The sequence below is a fragment of the Pan paniscus genome, chromosome 18, assembly GCF_029289425.2.
Source record: "Pan paniscus chromosome 18, NHGRI_mPanPan1-v2.0_pri, whole genome shotgun sequence".
In the NCBI taxonomy this organism is placed as follows: domain Eukaryota; kingdom Metazoa; phylum Chordata; class Mammalia; order Primates; family Hominidae; genus Pan; species Pan paniscus.
Window position 1 is genome coordinate 10,983,821 of NC_073267.2, and position 16,963 is coordinate 11,000,783.

At 39.2% G+C, this 16,963-nt stretch overlaps 1 protein-coding gene across 12 annotated transcripts in view; it reads left to right on the forward strand.

The window, feature by feature from the left end:
* ATF7IP2 (activating transcription factor 7 interacting protein 2) overlaps positions 1 to 16,963 on the forward strand; it is a 168,021-nt gene that overhangs the window by 132,995 nt on the left and 18,063 nt on the right. For all 12 annotated transcript variants that reach the window (XM_055099479.2, XM_055099483.2, XM_055099482.2 and 9 more), the window contains one exon: positions 8,746 to 8,903. In XM_055099479.2, coding sequence (XP_054955454.1) covers positions 8,746 to 8,903 — 158 coding nt within the window. The remainder of the gene's footprint in view (positions 1 to 8,745; positions 8,904 to 16,963) is intronic.

The window sequence follows — 16,963 nt, forward strand, 5'->3', positions numbered from 1 at the left end:
GAATGCTTGTGATTTTTGCACATTGATTTTGTATCCTGAGACTTTGCTGAAGTTGCTTATCAGCTTAAGGAGATTTGGGGCTGAGATGATGGGGTTTTCTAAATATACAGTCATGTTATCTGCAAACAGAGACAATTTGACTTCCTCTCTTCTTATTTGAATACCCCATATTTCTTTCTCTTGCCTGATTGCCCTGGCCAGAACTTCCAATACTATGTTGAATAGGAGTAGTGAGAGAGAGGGCATCCTTCTCTTGTGCCAGTTTTCAAAGGGAATGCTTCCAGTTTCTGCCCATTCAGTATGATATTGGCTGTGGGTTTGTCATAAATAACTCTTATTATTTTGAGATATGTTCCATCAATACCTAGTTTATTGAGAGTTTTTAGCATGAAGGGGTGTTGAATTTTGTCAAAGGCCTTTTCTGCATCTATTGAGATAATCATGTGGTTTTTGTCATTGGTTCTGTTTATGTGATGGATTAAGTTTATTGATTTGTGTATGTTGAACCAGCCCTGCATCCTAGGTATGAAGCCAACTTGATCATGGTGGATAAGCTTTTTGATGTGCTGCTGGTTTCGGTTTGCCACTATTTTATTGAGGATTTTCGCATTGATGTTCATCAGGGATATTGGCCTGAAATTTTCTTTTGTTGTGTCTCTGCGAGGTGTTGGTATCAGGATGACGCTGGACTCATAAAATGAATTAGGGAGGATTCCCTCTTTTTCTATTCTTTGGAATGGTTTCAGAAGGAACAGTACCAGCTCCTCTTTGTACCTCTGGTAGGATTTGGCTGTGAATCCGTCTGTTACTGGACTTTTGGTTGGTAGACTATTAATTACTGCCTCAATTTCAGAACTAGTTATTGGTCTTTTCAGGAATTTGATTTCTTCCTGCTTTAGACTTGGGAGGGTGTATGTGTCCAGGAATTTATACATTTCTTCTAGATTTTCTAGTTTATTTGCATAGAGGTGTTCATATTATTCTCTGATGGTAGTCTGTATTTCTGTGGGATCAGTGGTGATATCCCCTTTATGATTTTTTATTGTGTCTATTTGATTTTTCTATCTTTTCTTCTTTATTAGTCAGGCTAGTGGTCTGTTTTGTTGGATCTTTTTTAAAAAAACCCAGCTCCTGGATTCATTGGTTTGTTTGTTTGTTTGTTTGTTTGTTTTTAAGGGTTTTTCATGTCTCTATCTCCTTCAGTTCTGCTCTGATCTTAGAGTTATTTCTTGTCTTCTGCTAGCTTTTGAATTTGTTTGCTCATGCTTCTCTACTTCTTTTAATTTTGATGTTAGGGTGTCAATTTTAGATCTTTCCCGCTTGTGGGCATTTAGTGCTATAAATTTCCCTCTAAACACTGTTTTAAATGTGTCCCAGGGATTCTGATACATTGTGTCTTTGGTCCCATTGGTTTCAAAGAACATCTTTATTTCTGCCTTAATTTTGTTATTTATCCAGTAGTCATTCAGGAGCAGGTTGTTCAGTTTCCATGTAGTTGTGTGGTTTTGAGTGAGTTTCTTAATACTGAGTTCTAATTTTATTGCAATGTGGTCTGAGAGACTGTTAGGATTTCCATTCTTTTGCATTTGCTAAGGAGTGTTTTAATTCCAATTATGTGGTCAATTTTAGAATAACTATGATGAGGTGCTGAGAAGAATGTATATTCTATTGATTTGGGGTGGAGAGTTCTATAGCTATCTATTAGGTCCACTTGGTCCAGAGTTGAGTTCTAGTCCTGAATATCCTTGCTAATTTTCTGTCTCGTTGATCTGTCTAATATTGACAGTGCGTTGTTAAAGTCTCCCACTATTACTGTCTGAGAGTCTTAAGTCTCTTTGTACGTCTTTAAGAACTTGCTTTATGAATCTGGGTGTTCCTGTATTGGGTGCATATATATTTATGATAGTTCTCTTGTTTCATTGATCCCTTTACCATTAGGTAATGCATTTCTTTGTCTCTTTTGATCATTGTTGGTTTAAAGTCTGTTTTATCAGAGACTAGGATTGCAACCCCTGCTTTTTTTTTGTTTTCCATTTGCTTGGTAGATCTTCCTCCATCCCTTTATTTTGAGCCTGTGTGTGTCTTTGCATGTGAGATGGATCTCCTGAATACAGCACACCAATGGGTCTTGACTCTTTATCCAGTTTGCCAGTCTGTGTCTTTTAATTGGGGCATTTAGCCCATTTACATTTAAGGTTAGTATTGTTATGTGTGAATTTGATCCTGTCATTATGATGCTAGCTGGTTATTTTGCCGGTTAGTTGATGCAGTTTCTTCACAGTGTCAGTGGTCTTTACAATTTGGTATGTTTTTGCAGTGGCTGGTACCGGTTGTTCCTTTCCATGTTTAGTGCTTCTTTCAGGAGCTCTTGTAAGGCAGGCCTGGTGGTAACAAAATGTCTCAGCATTGGCTTGTCTGTAAAGGATTTTATTTCTCCTTCACTTATGAAGCTTAGTTTGGCTGAATATGAAATTCTGGGTTGAAAATTCTTTCCTTTAAAAATCTTGAATACTGGCCCCCACTCTCTTCTGGCTTGCAGGGTTTCTGCAGAGAGAGCTGCTGTTAGTCTGATGGGCTTCCCTTTGTGGGTAACCTTATCTTTCTCTCTGGCTGCCCTTAACATTTTTTCTTTCATTTCAACCTTGGTGAATCTGACGATTATGTGTCTTAGGGTTGCTCTTCTCCAGGAGTATCTTTGTGGTGTTCTCTGTATTTCCTGAATTTGAATGTTGGCCTGTCTTGCTAGATTGGGGAAGTTCTCCTGGATAATATCCTGAAGAGTGTTTTCTACCTTGGTTCCCTTCTCCCTGTCACTTTCGGGTACAACAATCAAACATAGGTGTGGTCTTTTCACATAGTCCCATATTTCTTGGAGGCTTTGTTCGTTCCTTTTCAAAAATTCTTTTTTCTCTAATCTTGTCTTCTCGCTTTATTTCATTAAGTTGATCTTCAATCTCTGATATCCTTTCTTCCGCTTGATCAATTCAGCTGTTAATACTTGTGTATGCTTCATGAAGTTCTCCTACCGTGTTTTTCAGCTCCATCAGGTCATTTATATTCTTCTCTAAACTGGTTAGTCTACTTAGCTATTTATCTAACATTTTTTCAAAGTTCTTAGCTTCCTTACATTGAGTTAGAAGATGCTCCTTTAGGGTGGGTACACTGGCTCACACCTGTAATCCCAGCACTTTGAGAGGTCGAGATGGACACAAGGTCAAAAGTTCGAGACCACCCTAGCCAACATAGTGAAACCCCATCTCTACTAAAAATACAAAAAATTAGCTGGGCGTGGTGGTGCACGCCTGTAGTCCCAGCTACTCAGGAGGCTATGCAGGAGAATCGCTTGAACCCGGGAGGCAGAGGTTGCAGTGAGTCGAGATCGTTCCACTGCACTCCAGCCTGGGCGACAAGAGCAAAACTCCGTCCCAAAAAAAACAAAAAGTGCTCCTTTAGCTCATTGGAGTTTGTTATTACCCACCTTCTGAAGCCTACTTCTGTCAATTTGTCACCCTCATTCTCCGTCCAGTTTTGGTCTGTTGCTGGCAAGTAGTTGTGATCTTTTGGAGGCGAAGAGGCGTTCTTGTTTTTGGAATTTTCAGCCTTTTTGGGCTGGTTTCTCCCCATCTTTGTGGATTTATCTACCTTTGGTCTTTGATGTTGGTGACCTTCGGATGGGGTCTCTGAGTGGACGTCCTTTTTGTTGATGTTGCTGCTATTCCTTTCTGTTTGTTACTTTTCTGTCAGGCCCCTGTGGTGCAGGTCTGCTTGAGGTCCACTCCAGACCTTGTTTGCCTGGGTATCACCAGCAGAGGCTGCAGAACAGCAAAGATTGCTGCCTGTTCCTTCCTCTGGAAGCTTCATCCCAGAGGGGCACTGACAGATGCCAGCCAGAGCTCTCCTGTTTGAGGTGTCTGTTGGCCCCTGCTGGGAGGTGTCTCCCAGTCAGGATATACGGGGGTCAGGGACCCACTTGAGGAGCCAGTCTGACACTTAGCAGAGCTCAGATGCTGTGCTGGGAGATCCACTGATCTGCTGCTCTCTTCAGAGTCCTGTCCTACAGGGACATTTAAGTCTACTGAAGCCCTCAGGTGCTCTGTCCCAGGGAGATGGGGGTTTTATCTATAAGCCCCTGCTGCCTTTTTTTCAGAGATGCCCTGTCCAGAGAGGAGGAATCTAGAGAGGCAGTCTGGCCACAGTGGCCTTGCCGAGCTGCAGTGGGCTCGGCCCAGTTCAAACTTCCCAGTGGCTTTGTTTACACTGTGAGGGGGAAACTGCCTACTCAAGCCTCAGCAATGGTCGATGCCCCTCCCCTCACCAAGCTTGAGCATCCCAGGTCAACCTCAGACTGCTGTGCTGGCAGCGAGAATTTCAAGCCAGTGGATCTTAGCTTGCTGGGCTCCGTGTGGGTGGGACCTGCCGAGCCAGAACACTTGGCTCCCTGGCTTCAGCCCCCTTTGCAGGAAGAGTGAACGGTTCTGTCTCACTGGCATTCCAGGCACCACTAGGGTATGGAAAAGAAAAACTCCTGCAGCTAACTCAGTGTCTGCCCTAACAGCCACCCAGCTTTGTGCTTGAAACCCAGGGCCCTGGTAGCATAGGCACCGGAGGGAATCTCCTGGTCTGTGGGTTGTGAAGACCGTGGGAAAAATGCAGTATCTGGGCTGGAGTGTACCATTCCTCACGGCATAGTCCATCATGGCTTCCCTTGGGTAGGGAAGAGAATTCCCTGACCCGTTGTGCTTCCCTGGTGAGAGCCCCACCATGCTTTAGCTCGCCATCTGTGGCTACACCCACTGTCCAACTAGTCCCAATGAGATGAACCAGGTACCTCAGTTGGAAATGCAGAAATCACCTGCCTTCTGCATCAGTCTTACTGGGAGCTGCAGACCGGAGCTGTTCCTATTCAGCCATCTTGCCAGCAATCCGAAATAATTTTATAGTGAATACTTGTATACTCACCACTTAGATTCTGAAAACTGAGCAAGGAGCTTTCTTTTTTTATTTATTTTTTTGAGATGGAGTTTCACTCTTGTTGCCCAGGCTGGAGTGCAGTGGCACGATTTCAGCTCACCACAACCTCCATCTCCCGGGTTCAAGCAATTCTCCTACCTCAGCCTCCCGGGTAGCTGGGATTACAGTCATGTGCCACCACACCTGGCTAATTTTGTATTTTTAGTAGAGACAGGGTTTCTCCATGTTGGTCAGGCTGGTCTTGAACTCCCGACCTCATGTGATCCGCCTGCCCTGACCTCAGGTGATCCACCCGCCTTGGCGTCGCAAAGTCCTGGGATTACAGGCGTGAGCCACTACGCCTGGCCCACAGCTTTCTTCGTAAGAAGGTTTTTACTTGAAAATCCAATTCTTTCGTAGGTACAGAGCCATTCAGATTTTTTTTTCCATCTTTTATCAGTTTTGCAAGTTATCTTTGTAAGGAATTTATCCGTGTTATCTAAATTATTGAATTCACTGTCATAAAGTTATCAGTAAAATTCACTTGTCCTAGGCTGGGCGCGGTGGCTCACGCCTGTAATCCCAGCACTTTGGGAGGCCGAAGCGGGCATATCACAAGGTCAGAAGTTCGAGACCAGCCTTGCTGACATGGTGAAACCCCGTCTCAACTAAAAATACAAAAAATTAGCCGGGCATGGTGGCAGGTGCCTGTAATCCCAGCTACTTGGAAGGCTGAGGCAGGAGAATCGCTTGAACCTGGGAGGTGGAGGTTGCAGTGAGCCGAGATTGTGGCACTGTACTCCAGCCCAGTGACAGTGTGAGACTCCATCTCAAAAAAAAAAAAAAAAAAAATTCACTTGTCCTTTTAATGTTTGGGGTTCTACAGTGTATCACTGTACTTTGTTTCTGATGTGGGTTAATCTATATATTTATTATTTTTTCTTCTTGATCAACCAGATTTTGTTATTTCTATCATTTGTTTTCTTTATTTTGATCCCTGTTTTTTTTTATTGTCTTTCTTTTACTGACTTTAGTTATAATTTGTTCTTTTTCCAGGTTCTTAAGAGACCTTTTCTAACATTAAACATTTAAAGCTGAATTTCCTTCTAAGTATCACTTTTTCTAAGCATCTTCTTAGTGGTTACATTATGTACTTCTTAATGCAAATATTATAATCTTTGATACATCATATCTTTGTTTTCCATCAGTTCAAAATGATTTATAATGTTCCTTGTATTCTTTGACATATGAATTATTTGGAAGTGTGTGTTTAATTTCAAAATATTTGTGACTTCTAGGTATTTTATTTTTATAATACCTGATTTCATTTGGTCAGAGAACATACTATGTAAAACTTAAATTTTGAAAGTTAAACTTATTTTATAGTCCAGCATATTATTTTACTTGACGAATGTTCCATGTACAGAATGTTGGTTGTAATGTTCTGTAAATGTCATGTTTGAGTTAATTGTGCCAAGATGGTTGATAGTGTTTTTTCGACCTTCTACAGCTATGGTAGATGGAAAAAATGGTCCCTGCAAGATGTCCATGACGTAATTCCCAGAACTTGTGAATATGTTACCTTACATGGTGAAAAGAGTCTTTGTAGGTATTATTAAATTAAGTACCTTGAGATGATGGGTAGTTAATCCTGGATTATCTGTGTGGGCTCATTTTAATCAAAAGAGTTCTTACAAAAAAAGTGGCAAGAAGGTCAAAGGCAGAAAAAGGAAATGGGACAATGGAAGCAGAGGCTGGAATGAAGTACACTGAAGATGGAGGAGGGCCTCAAATCCAGAAACGCAGGCAGCCTCCAGAAGGAAGGCCAGTACCTTGATTTTAGCTTAGTAAAACTGATTTCAAACTTTTGGCTTCTAAAACTGTGATAAAATAAGTCATGCAGTTTGTGGTAATTTGTTAAGGTAACTTCAGGAAATTCACAAAGAATTTGGTACCAGGAAGTATGGGGTGCTGCTGTAACCAATACCTAAAAATGTGAAAGTGGCTTTGGAGTAGGGTAATGCGTAGAGACTAGAGGAGTTTTGAGGAGCATGCTTTATAAAAAGCCTAGATTACCTTGAACAGACTCTTAGTAGAAATTTGGAAGTTAAAGACTGCCCGTGGAGGTTAAAAGGAAATGAGCACAGTGGAGAAAACCTACCATGGACTTAATACCTAGATCTTCATAACCAAAGTTTTGATAGAAATATAGACATTAAAAGCATTGTTGGTGAGGACTTGAAAGGAAATGAGGATACATGTTATTGGAAACAGGAGGAAAGGGGATTTGTGTTACGTAGTGGCAGGAAGTTTAGTTGCATTGTATCCTACATTACATGGAAAACAGAACTTGTAAACTATGAATTTGGATTTTGTTTGACTTATGAGATTTTATTTCTTTTTTTATTTTAATTTTTTTATTTTTTGGAGTCAAAGTCTGGCTCTGTTGCCCAGGCTGGAGTGCAGTGGCACAATCTCGGCTCACTGCAACATCCGCCTCCTGGGTTCAATCAATTCTCGTGCCTTAGCCTCCTGAGTAGCTGGGATTACAGGGGTGTATGAAGTTTCTAAGCAAAGTGTTGAAGGTTTGGCCTGATTTCCTCTTGCTTCTTTTCACAATGTGAGAAAAAAAAAGAAAAATTGAAGAAGAAACAAACTGTTTAGCAGAAAGGAACCAGGACTTAATGATTTAGGCAATTCTCAGCCTGACCAGATTGCAGAAGACTCTAAGAGGCTCACTATCAGAAGAGTATGCCCCGGAGAGAAAGTCAAGATTTTGGCTGGACACCCTTTTGCTAGTGCCTTGGAAGGATCAAATGTCTCAGTATCCAGTCACAGGGAGGGCTCTTTGAAAACACTAAGCATAGGACTCCCTTTCAGCAGGAAGTTCCCCTGTTTAGGTTTAGTGTGTAGATCCTGGCCTCTTCTTTTAAGCTGCAGTTTCAATGAGAGTTTACTTTTCAGAGCTCTTACAGTGCCATACTGCTTAGCTTCATTCTTCTGGCTCCACTGGGTCTCCCATTTAGCCCCTGCCGGTGCCACCTCAATCCCCAGTGCCATTGGGTGGGAAATTCAGGAAAAGTTGGCCTATGGTCACTACCACTGCAACGGATTGGGCCTGCCATTGCCCCAGATGTCAGATGAGCACCCAACTGATAGTGCTGCTGTGGTGAATTGGGCCCCCTAATCCTACAAGTATGAAATTGGGGGGTTAGCCACCACTGCTACAGGTTTGGGGCAACAGATGGGTGCCCAGCTTCCATGGCACCTAGTGCATTTTTGTTCATGCTGTCCTTGATCCTTTTGAATTAATGTACATATATATTTACATATATATAAAATGCTGCAAGTTCTCAACCAAAGCTGAGAACACTGAATGTTGCAGCTTCAAGTTTTAAATAAACTCAACAATTGGAAGAGCAAGTTAGCAATCTGAGTTATTTCTAGTCTTTATTAAAAGTATAACAAAAGTAAAATTTTCTTAAATATAGTGTTTATTAGTTCCTAAAACTCTAATAGGAATAAAGTGTTGTCTAAGTACCTGAACATTTGTTTTTCCTTCTTTCCATCCAAGCTAGGAAGTTGATGTATACCATTATTTTTATTTCTTCGGAGTTTTTAAAAATTCATTTTGGCAGGCAAATCACAATCATGGTCATCAGCCATCGAAATACATGTGATTTAACTTATGTTTTGCCATATGTATGCAAGAATACTTTGAAAATGGTAATTTTGTTTGGAAGGATACAATTGGTAAAATTCCCTTCAACTGCTTTTTTCTCACCTATTTAATAGGTTGCAAATTCAGAGGCTATGATTTTGGATAAGAATCTTGAGTCAGTTAATAGTCCAATTGAAAAGCCTTCTGTGAATTATGAGCCTTCTAACCCTTCAGAAAAAGGAAGTAAAAAAATTAATTTGTCATCAGATCAAAATAAGTCTGTTTCTGAAAGGTAGGTGTTTCTGCAAAAATGCATAAATTTATCTAAATCTATAATAATGAATTTTTTCTTCATCACAGTTTTGGATCTTTGTAATATTGATTATTCTTAACATTCACTCTTAAAATGTCCTATAGTTTTACTTTTACATATTATACTTCAGTTGTGGGGTTTTTTTTTGGTTTTTGGGTTTTCTGGTGTTTTTTGAGATAGGGTCTCACTTTGTTGTCCAGGCTGGAGTATAGTGGTACAATCACGGCTCACTGCAGCCTCGACCTCCTTCCTGGGCTCAAGTGATCTTCCACCTCAGCCTCCCAAGTAACTGGGACTACAGGTGTGCAATCACCATGCTGGGGTAATTTTTTATATTTTTTGTAGAGGCAGGGCTTCACCATGTTGCCCAGGCTGGTCTGGAATTCCTGGGCTCAGGCAATCTGTCTGCCTTGGCCTCCCAGAGTGCTGGGATTACAGGCATGAGCCACTGCGCCTGGCCCTATACTTGAGTTTTTAAAAAGAGGAAAACATACAATCAAAAATAAGTAGATTAAATGATGGCCATTGTTTGAAGAACACCCTTTCCCACAAATAACTATGCGTACACAAGGAGGCTCTAAAACAAAGGAGAACAAAGGAGAAGCATTACAGATCTAAACCATTTATGTTTGTTTTGGGGGATTTAACATGCAGTTGTGACCCTTCAGGAGATGCCCTAATATTCTGTAATACTGGGCCCACATTTTAGTTTTAAGCCAGGAAGCTACTGTGAAGGAGGCATTTAGTTGATGAAGGCAAGAGCTACATTTCAGTGACACTTTGTAGTGTGACCCCTTATTGATGCATGTGCTAAAACTCATGAAGTAACAAAAAATAAAAAGTGCTAGTGATGGAAGTGAAAAAGACACCATTAAAATAGCACTTTATAGAAAAATATATCCAATTTAGCCATGGTTTGTGTCTTTTATATGAACAAATCTATCTCATGTTCTATTCTGAAGGAAGAACCCTGCGATTTATAAAACTGTTTGAGGCAGCACTCTCAGCCCATGGTGAATGTGCGGATAGGTGTAACAAATGTGTAACTTGATTCTGATGGCTTTAATGGTGAGTTTTATAAAATATTTAAGCAAGAAATAACACCAGCTTGAAGCAAACTCTTCCAAAGAATAGAAAAAAAGGGAATGTTCTTCAGCTCATTTTATGAGACTAGCATAACCCTAATACTATTATAAAATCAATTTTTAAATTTTACAGAAATGGAAAATTACAGCCTGCTTTAAACCACAAAATAGATGCAGCCGTCCTAAACAAGATAACTAGTAAACCAAGTTCAGTAGTCTACAAAAGTTGAGTTTGACTCAGGGAACCTTGGTTTAACAATTAAACATCAATTAATGTGGCTGGGCGCGGTGGCTCACGCCTGTAATCCCAGCAATTTGGGAGGCTGAGGCAGGTGGATCACTTGAGGTCAGGAGTTTGAGACCAGCCTGACCAACATGGTAAAACTCCATCTCTACTAAAAATAATAATAATAATAATAATACAAAAATTGGCCAGGCACGGTGGCTCATGCCTGTAATCCCAGCTCTTTGGGAGGCCGAGGCGGGCAGATCACCTGAGGTCGGGAGTTCGAGACTAGCCTGACCAACATGGAGAAACCCTGTCTCTGCTAAAAATACAAAATTAGGCTGGGTGCGGTGGCTCACGCCTGCAATCCCAGCACTTTCGGAGGCCGAGGTGGGTGGATCACGAGGTCAGGAGATGAAGACCATTCTGGCTAACATGGTGAAATGCCGTCTCTACTAAAAATATAAAAAATTAGCCGGGCATGGTGGCGGGTGCCTGTAGTCCCAGCTACTCAGGAGGCTGAGGCAGGAGAATGGCTTGAACCTAGGAGCTTGCAGTGAGCCAGTATCACACCACTGCACTCCAGCCTGGGCGACAGAGCGAGACTCCATCTCAAAAAGAAAAAAAAAAAATTAGCTGGGCATGGTGGTGCATGCCTGTAATTCCAGCTACTCGGGAGGCTGACACAGGAGAATTGCTTGAACCCGGGAGGCAGAGGCTGCAGTGAGCGGAGATCACGCCACTGTACTCCAGCCTGGGCGACAGAGCAAGACTCTATCTCAAAAAATAAAATAAATACACTAATGTGATTTGCCTGGAGAAAAACCATTATCAACTCACAACTCACTATAGATGTAGGACTTGATAAAATACCCATTTATGATTAAAATAAATTCGTGGCAAACTCAGAATAGAGGTAACTTCTTTAATCTGACAAAACTTATCTACAAAATCCCTAAGACAAATCTGATAGTAAAACATTGCAAGTGTTCCTTGGAGATACAAAAGAAAGATGCCTGCTGTCACCATTTTATATAACATACTGGATGCCTTAGCTAATGCAAGAATGCCAAAAAATCGGGGGAAAAGGAAAAATACAAAGTATAATAAAGAAGGAACAATATTATTACTATTTTGGGGTGATTGGGGTGTGTGTGTATGAAATCTAGTGAAACCTAGAGATTATTAAAATTAATAAGAGTAAAACAAGATTGCTGAATTCAAATATCTAAGAAATCTTTCGTATTCCTGTTTAGAATACAAGATAGAAACAATCAGTAAATAAAATTTTGGAAAAGCTGTAACACCATTATAGAAGCCCCAAAACACATCAAGTACCTAGGAATATATTTAATAACACAAACAATAGCTGAAGAAAATGTAAAACGTTAGATATTAAAGAAAAATCAATTAAAAAGATATATGATGTGGACAAAGGAGTATTATATTTATAGAGTACAACTTCAGTCAGTATCTCAGTGTGTAATTTTATAGAACTTAATGACGTGATTCTAAAATGCAATGGGTTCAGAGGTCAAGATACTCTTTAATTAGTGAAACAAAATGGAAGGAATTTGCCATCAGATGTTAGGATATTACAAAGCTACAGTAATAGCATAGTATGAGATTGGCATGTGCTGGACAAATAGATCAGTGTAACAGTAGAGAGTCCAGAAACCCATGTATGTATGTACATGTGATATGTGATGGAGATTGTGTGGCAGTCAGTCATTTGGGAAATGATTGACTTTTAGTAAATGGTACCATCTTGTTTGCTGTTTATGTTGGGGGAAATATGAAATTGGACTCCTTTGTAAAGCTATACAAAAAAACTCATATGGATTAAAGAACTAAAAATAAGGAAATTATAAAGCTTTTAGAATATATATTATAAAGCTTTAGAATATTAGAATTATATTAGAATAGAATATTAGAATTATAAAGCTTTTAGAATATATAATGTCTTCATGAACTTGGATAGGGAAAGTTTTCTTAAGACATAAATGCCCTTGCCATAAAAGAAAAATTGATTAATTTTACCACATTAAAATTAGAAACTTCTTTTCTCAAAAGGCACTATAAAGATAGTGAGAAGACAGGCCATCCGAGTTGGAGAAGATACTCGCAGCACATATAACCTGTAGAGGACTAGTACACAGAATATATATAAAGAACTTCAACAAATCAATGAGTAAAAGCCAAATAATGCAAAAGAAAAATGGGCAAAAGACTTGTGCATCCACTTCACAAAAGAGGAGTTCGAAATGGCCAATATATATATGAAAAGGTGTTCATCTTCATTAGTAATCAGGGAAATGCAAATTAAAACCACAATGAGATATCATTTCATATCAGGTAAGGAAAAAATACATTTAAAAATCTGACTACTGGGTATTCGTGAGGTTTTGAAATAAAGGGAGTAGTATTTAATGTTTTGTTGCGTGAGTAAATTGGTATAGTACTCTAAAAGAAAATTGGCATTATCTGGAAATATCAAAGATATGAATATCCTTTGACCTAGCAGTCCCAGCTCTTGATATATCCTAGTTAGAGGTATATCTATTGCATGTTGATATGACATAGAATATATGTATAGGAATGTTTATTAGCAACATTTTTTATAATGGCCAAAAACTGAAGGTAAAAAGTGTCCATCTACAGTTGAAAAAGAAATTACCGTAAATCTATACGGTGGAATGTTGCAAATGAATGAAAATGAAGGAACTGCAGTCACATGGAACTGCAGTCACATGCAACAGTATGGATTATTCCCACAACGTATGATTGGAAAGTAGACACAAAAGACTCATATGATTCCATTTAAATGAAGTTCAAAAATAGCCATAAAACAAAGTGATGATTCAGGGATTCTAAGCTGGATAGTAAATCTAAAGAATAAAACAAGGAGATTAGTACCACATATGCCATTTATGGTGAGGAAGTTTATGATATAGGATAGAGGCATATGGATTTCTGAAGTGCTGATAATTTAAAATTTACTTACCTGAATATGGCTGCATGGGCACTAGCATTGTATTTATTTAATGGAAAATATATTTTTAATCTGAAAATAATTAATCAGAAAAATGATTTATGCTTAGTGTAATCTGACTGATGTGTGTGGATTTATAATTACAATCTTACTACCTGTTTTCTGTTTGCCCTGTTTTATGGTCCTTTTCCTTATATGTATCTGTCTCTCTGTTTTAGCCATCTTTTGAATTAATCTTTTTTCCATTCCCCATTACTTTGTTAATTTTACCGTTTTCATTATTCCTTTAGAAGTTATCCTAAGATAATGATATGTATTCTTTACTCGGAATACTACTTCTGCTATTTTATAGACAATGCTTGATCTTAGAATACTTTAGCTTTGTTTACTGTTTTCCCCATCTTATGTGTTTTTGTGCGTTTCGATTTTACATTAAGTCCTAGAGGATGACTACTATGTACCATCATTTTTTATTTCGAGTTACCCACATATTTATGTTTTCTCTTGCTCATTTCTTCCTGTAGTTTCATCTTTCCATCTGGGCTCATTTTTTTTTCCACAAGAAGATCTCCATTTATTATTTCTTTTGCTTTTAGTTTTGCTTAGAAAAAATGCCATCAGTTTTTATCCGGAAATGACTTCATTTTGTCTTAATTTTGAAGGGTATTTTAACTTGGGTATAGAATTATATGTTGGCAGTTATTTTTCTTTCAGCACTTTCATTTTCATCACATTGCTTTCTGACTTCTATTTCTGTTGAAATGTTTTAACATTTGTTTTATTTTTGCTTTTTCAAAGATAAGTCTCTAGCTGCTTTTAAGATACTCTACTTTGGTTTTCATCAATATACTATAAGATGTTAGGTGGTGGGGTGGTGGTAGTATACTTTGCCTTTTAAATTTATACTGATGGGGGTTTGTGGCCCTTCTTGAATCTATGGCGTGATACCTTTCATTATCTTGGGAAAATTCTTGACATTATTGCTTCAGATATTGCTTCTGGAGCATTCTATGTCTTCTGTCTTACTGGTTTCTAATTATGTGCTTTTCTATATACTCCATCTGTTTTGCTCTAGATACTTTTGTCTGGATATTTTCAACTAACCTGTGTTGTGTTCCAGCTTATTAATCCTTTCTTTTATTGGATCCAAGTAGCTATTAAACCCATGTATTCTTAATTTCAATTTGTATATTTTTCAGTTCTTGGTTATTTTTTACAAATTCATGTTCTTTGGTGAAATTCTTTACCTTGCCATCCAGGTGTTGAACATTTTAATCACTCAGATTTTCAGATCTATTTCTGATGACTCTCCTATCTGGGTCACTTTGAACTCTATTTGTGTTTGCTGTTTTACATCTTTGTCCTATTTGTTAGGACAGTTGCTAATTTTGTGTTTGATTACTGGATATTGTATATTGGAAACTGTAAAGGCTCTAAATGATGTCTTCCACCAGACTAGATTCACTCTGTACTCTGGAAAGCAGCAGAGAGAGACAGCACCTGTGATGGATTTTAAATATGTCCACAAATTTTCGATACCCCTCCTTTAAAATGTGGAGCCTAATTTCCATCTTGGACTATACTTAGTGACTCACTTCTAATGAATAGAATGTGGCACAAGTGACATTATTCTAGTAGGTCATAAAAGACATTAGCTTCCTTGCTTTCTCTTAGATGACTTGCTCTGGAGCAAGTTAACTGTCATGTCATAAGAACATCAAGCAATCTGTGCAGAGCTCTACATGGTGAGGCATCCTGCTAATAGCTATGTGAACAAGCCGTTTTAGGCTCTGACCCCCAGCCCTGGTCAGACCTTTGGTGACTACAGCACCTGCCAACATCCTGACTGCAACCTCATGAGAAAACGTGAGCTAGAGCTCCTGAACTACACGACTTCCTACTTATTTACCCACAGGAACTGAGATAATGAATGTTTGGATTTTTAGGCCATTATGTTTTGGGGTAAATTATTACATGGCAATAGAGATACAATACAATATTTCAATCTATTCAGAACTTGAGCAGAACTGAGGCTGATCTACTGATTTTATAAGACAGTGATTTCTTATTTTCCCCCATTCTTGTGTTACAGCCCTCTTGCCTGGGATATGGCCTATGGCACCCTTCCTATTGCTGGTCTTATATTCCAGTTCTTGGCTCCTCAATACCAGCCCTCTGTGATTTCAGTCACTTTTTGCTTGGTTTCATAGCATCCTGTGTGGCTGAGTTGACAAATGCCTTGAGAGAAGAACACTGGCCAAGTGTCCAGCTCATTTCTCTTGGATCTTGGTCTCTCTAGTTATTGGTCTCTCAAGTTATGGCTGCCACCACAGCTTTCTAATGTCTTCAAATAGATATTTTTTTCCCCAATTTTTCAAATTGCTCAAGTGTGGGGCTCCATCATGGCTGTTCTACCTGTCCTTCATGTACTTTTGTATACATTATCTATTTTTAAATGTTTAAAAACATTTAAGAAATAAAGGAACCCTTACAAAGGAAAAAAGAAATATATTGTTCCCCGTTGTTATCCTGGCTCTAGAGAAAACCAGGAGATTTTATAATTGTTTTTTCTCATGCCACAGGTATTGAAGGAATTAGTGCCACTGTTGTCCGTGTCTATAGTATGGCTAGATTTAGAAGTTTAAGCATTTTTGTTTTTAGAATCAGGAGGAAATGGGAAAGGCAGTAACAACTGAGCTGCAGAAGCTCATAGAAGAGAAAGTTTATGGCCCAAAACACATGACAAAAATTAAACTTGCTTAAGTTGGAAGGAAATGCCTTTATGTGCAATTACTTCCAAAGAGTAAGCATCAGGGTCTAAGGCACCCAAGAGCAGACCATTTCACCAATACTGATGGAATAAAATATTAATCCTGCCTTAAAAAATCTTGCATTGAATTTCGTGTGATAAGGAAATGTTTACAGAGATGGAAAGGGGGACAGGAAGGAGTTACTAGCCACAGTATCTTAAGAAAGTTACTACTATTTTGCATGTGTTGCTCCCTACTCATTCTTTTGTTGCTGTTGTTGTTGATGTTGTTGTTTGGAAGACGGAGTTTCGCTCTTGTTGTCCAGGCTGGAGTGCAACGGCACGATCTCAGCTCACTGCAACCTTTACCTCCTGGGTTTAGGCGATTCTTCCGCCTCAGCCTCCTGAGTAGCTGGGATTACAGGCATGTGTTGCCACGCCCAGCTAATTTTGTGTTTTTAGTAGAGACGGGGTTTTGCCATGTTGGTCAGGCTGCTCTCGAACTCGTCACCTCAGATGATCCACCTGCCTCAGCCTCCCAAAGTGGTGGAATTACAGGCGTGAGCCACCACGCCTGTCCATCCTACTCATTATTAAAATTTATTTAATCCTAATAATAAATGTATCCCTCTTTTACAGATGAGGAAACCAAAGCAGAGTTTCTTGCCCCAAAACACTCAAGTAGTAAATGGCAGAGCCTGGATTTGGATCTAAACATTCTGTCTCCAGAAACTATGCTCTTACCTACTACATAATAACAATGCCTAGAGAAATGAATTACTAATTTTAGACATAGAAATGTTTCTCCAAGGTAAACTACAAGTAGATAACATATGTTAGTCACACTCAGGCTTCCATAAAAATTATCAGTTTCCTCAGTTTTCCTCCCAGATGCGGTTCATTAAAAAAGAGCTGGGCCGGGCACAGTGACTCACGCCTGTAATCCCAGCACTTTGGGAGGCCGAGGCTCCTGAGCTCAGGAATTTG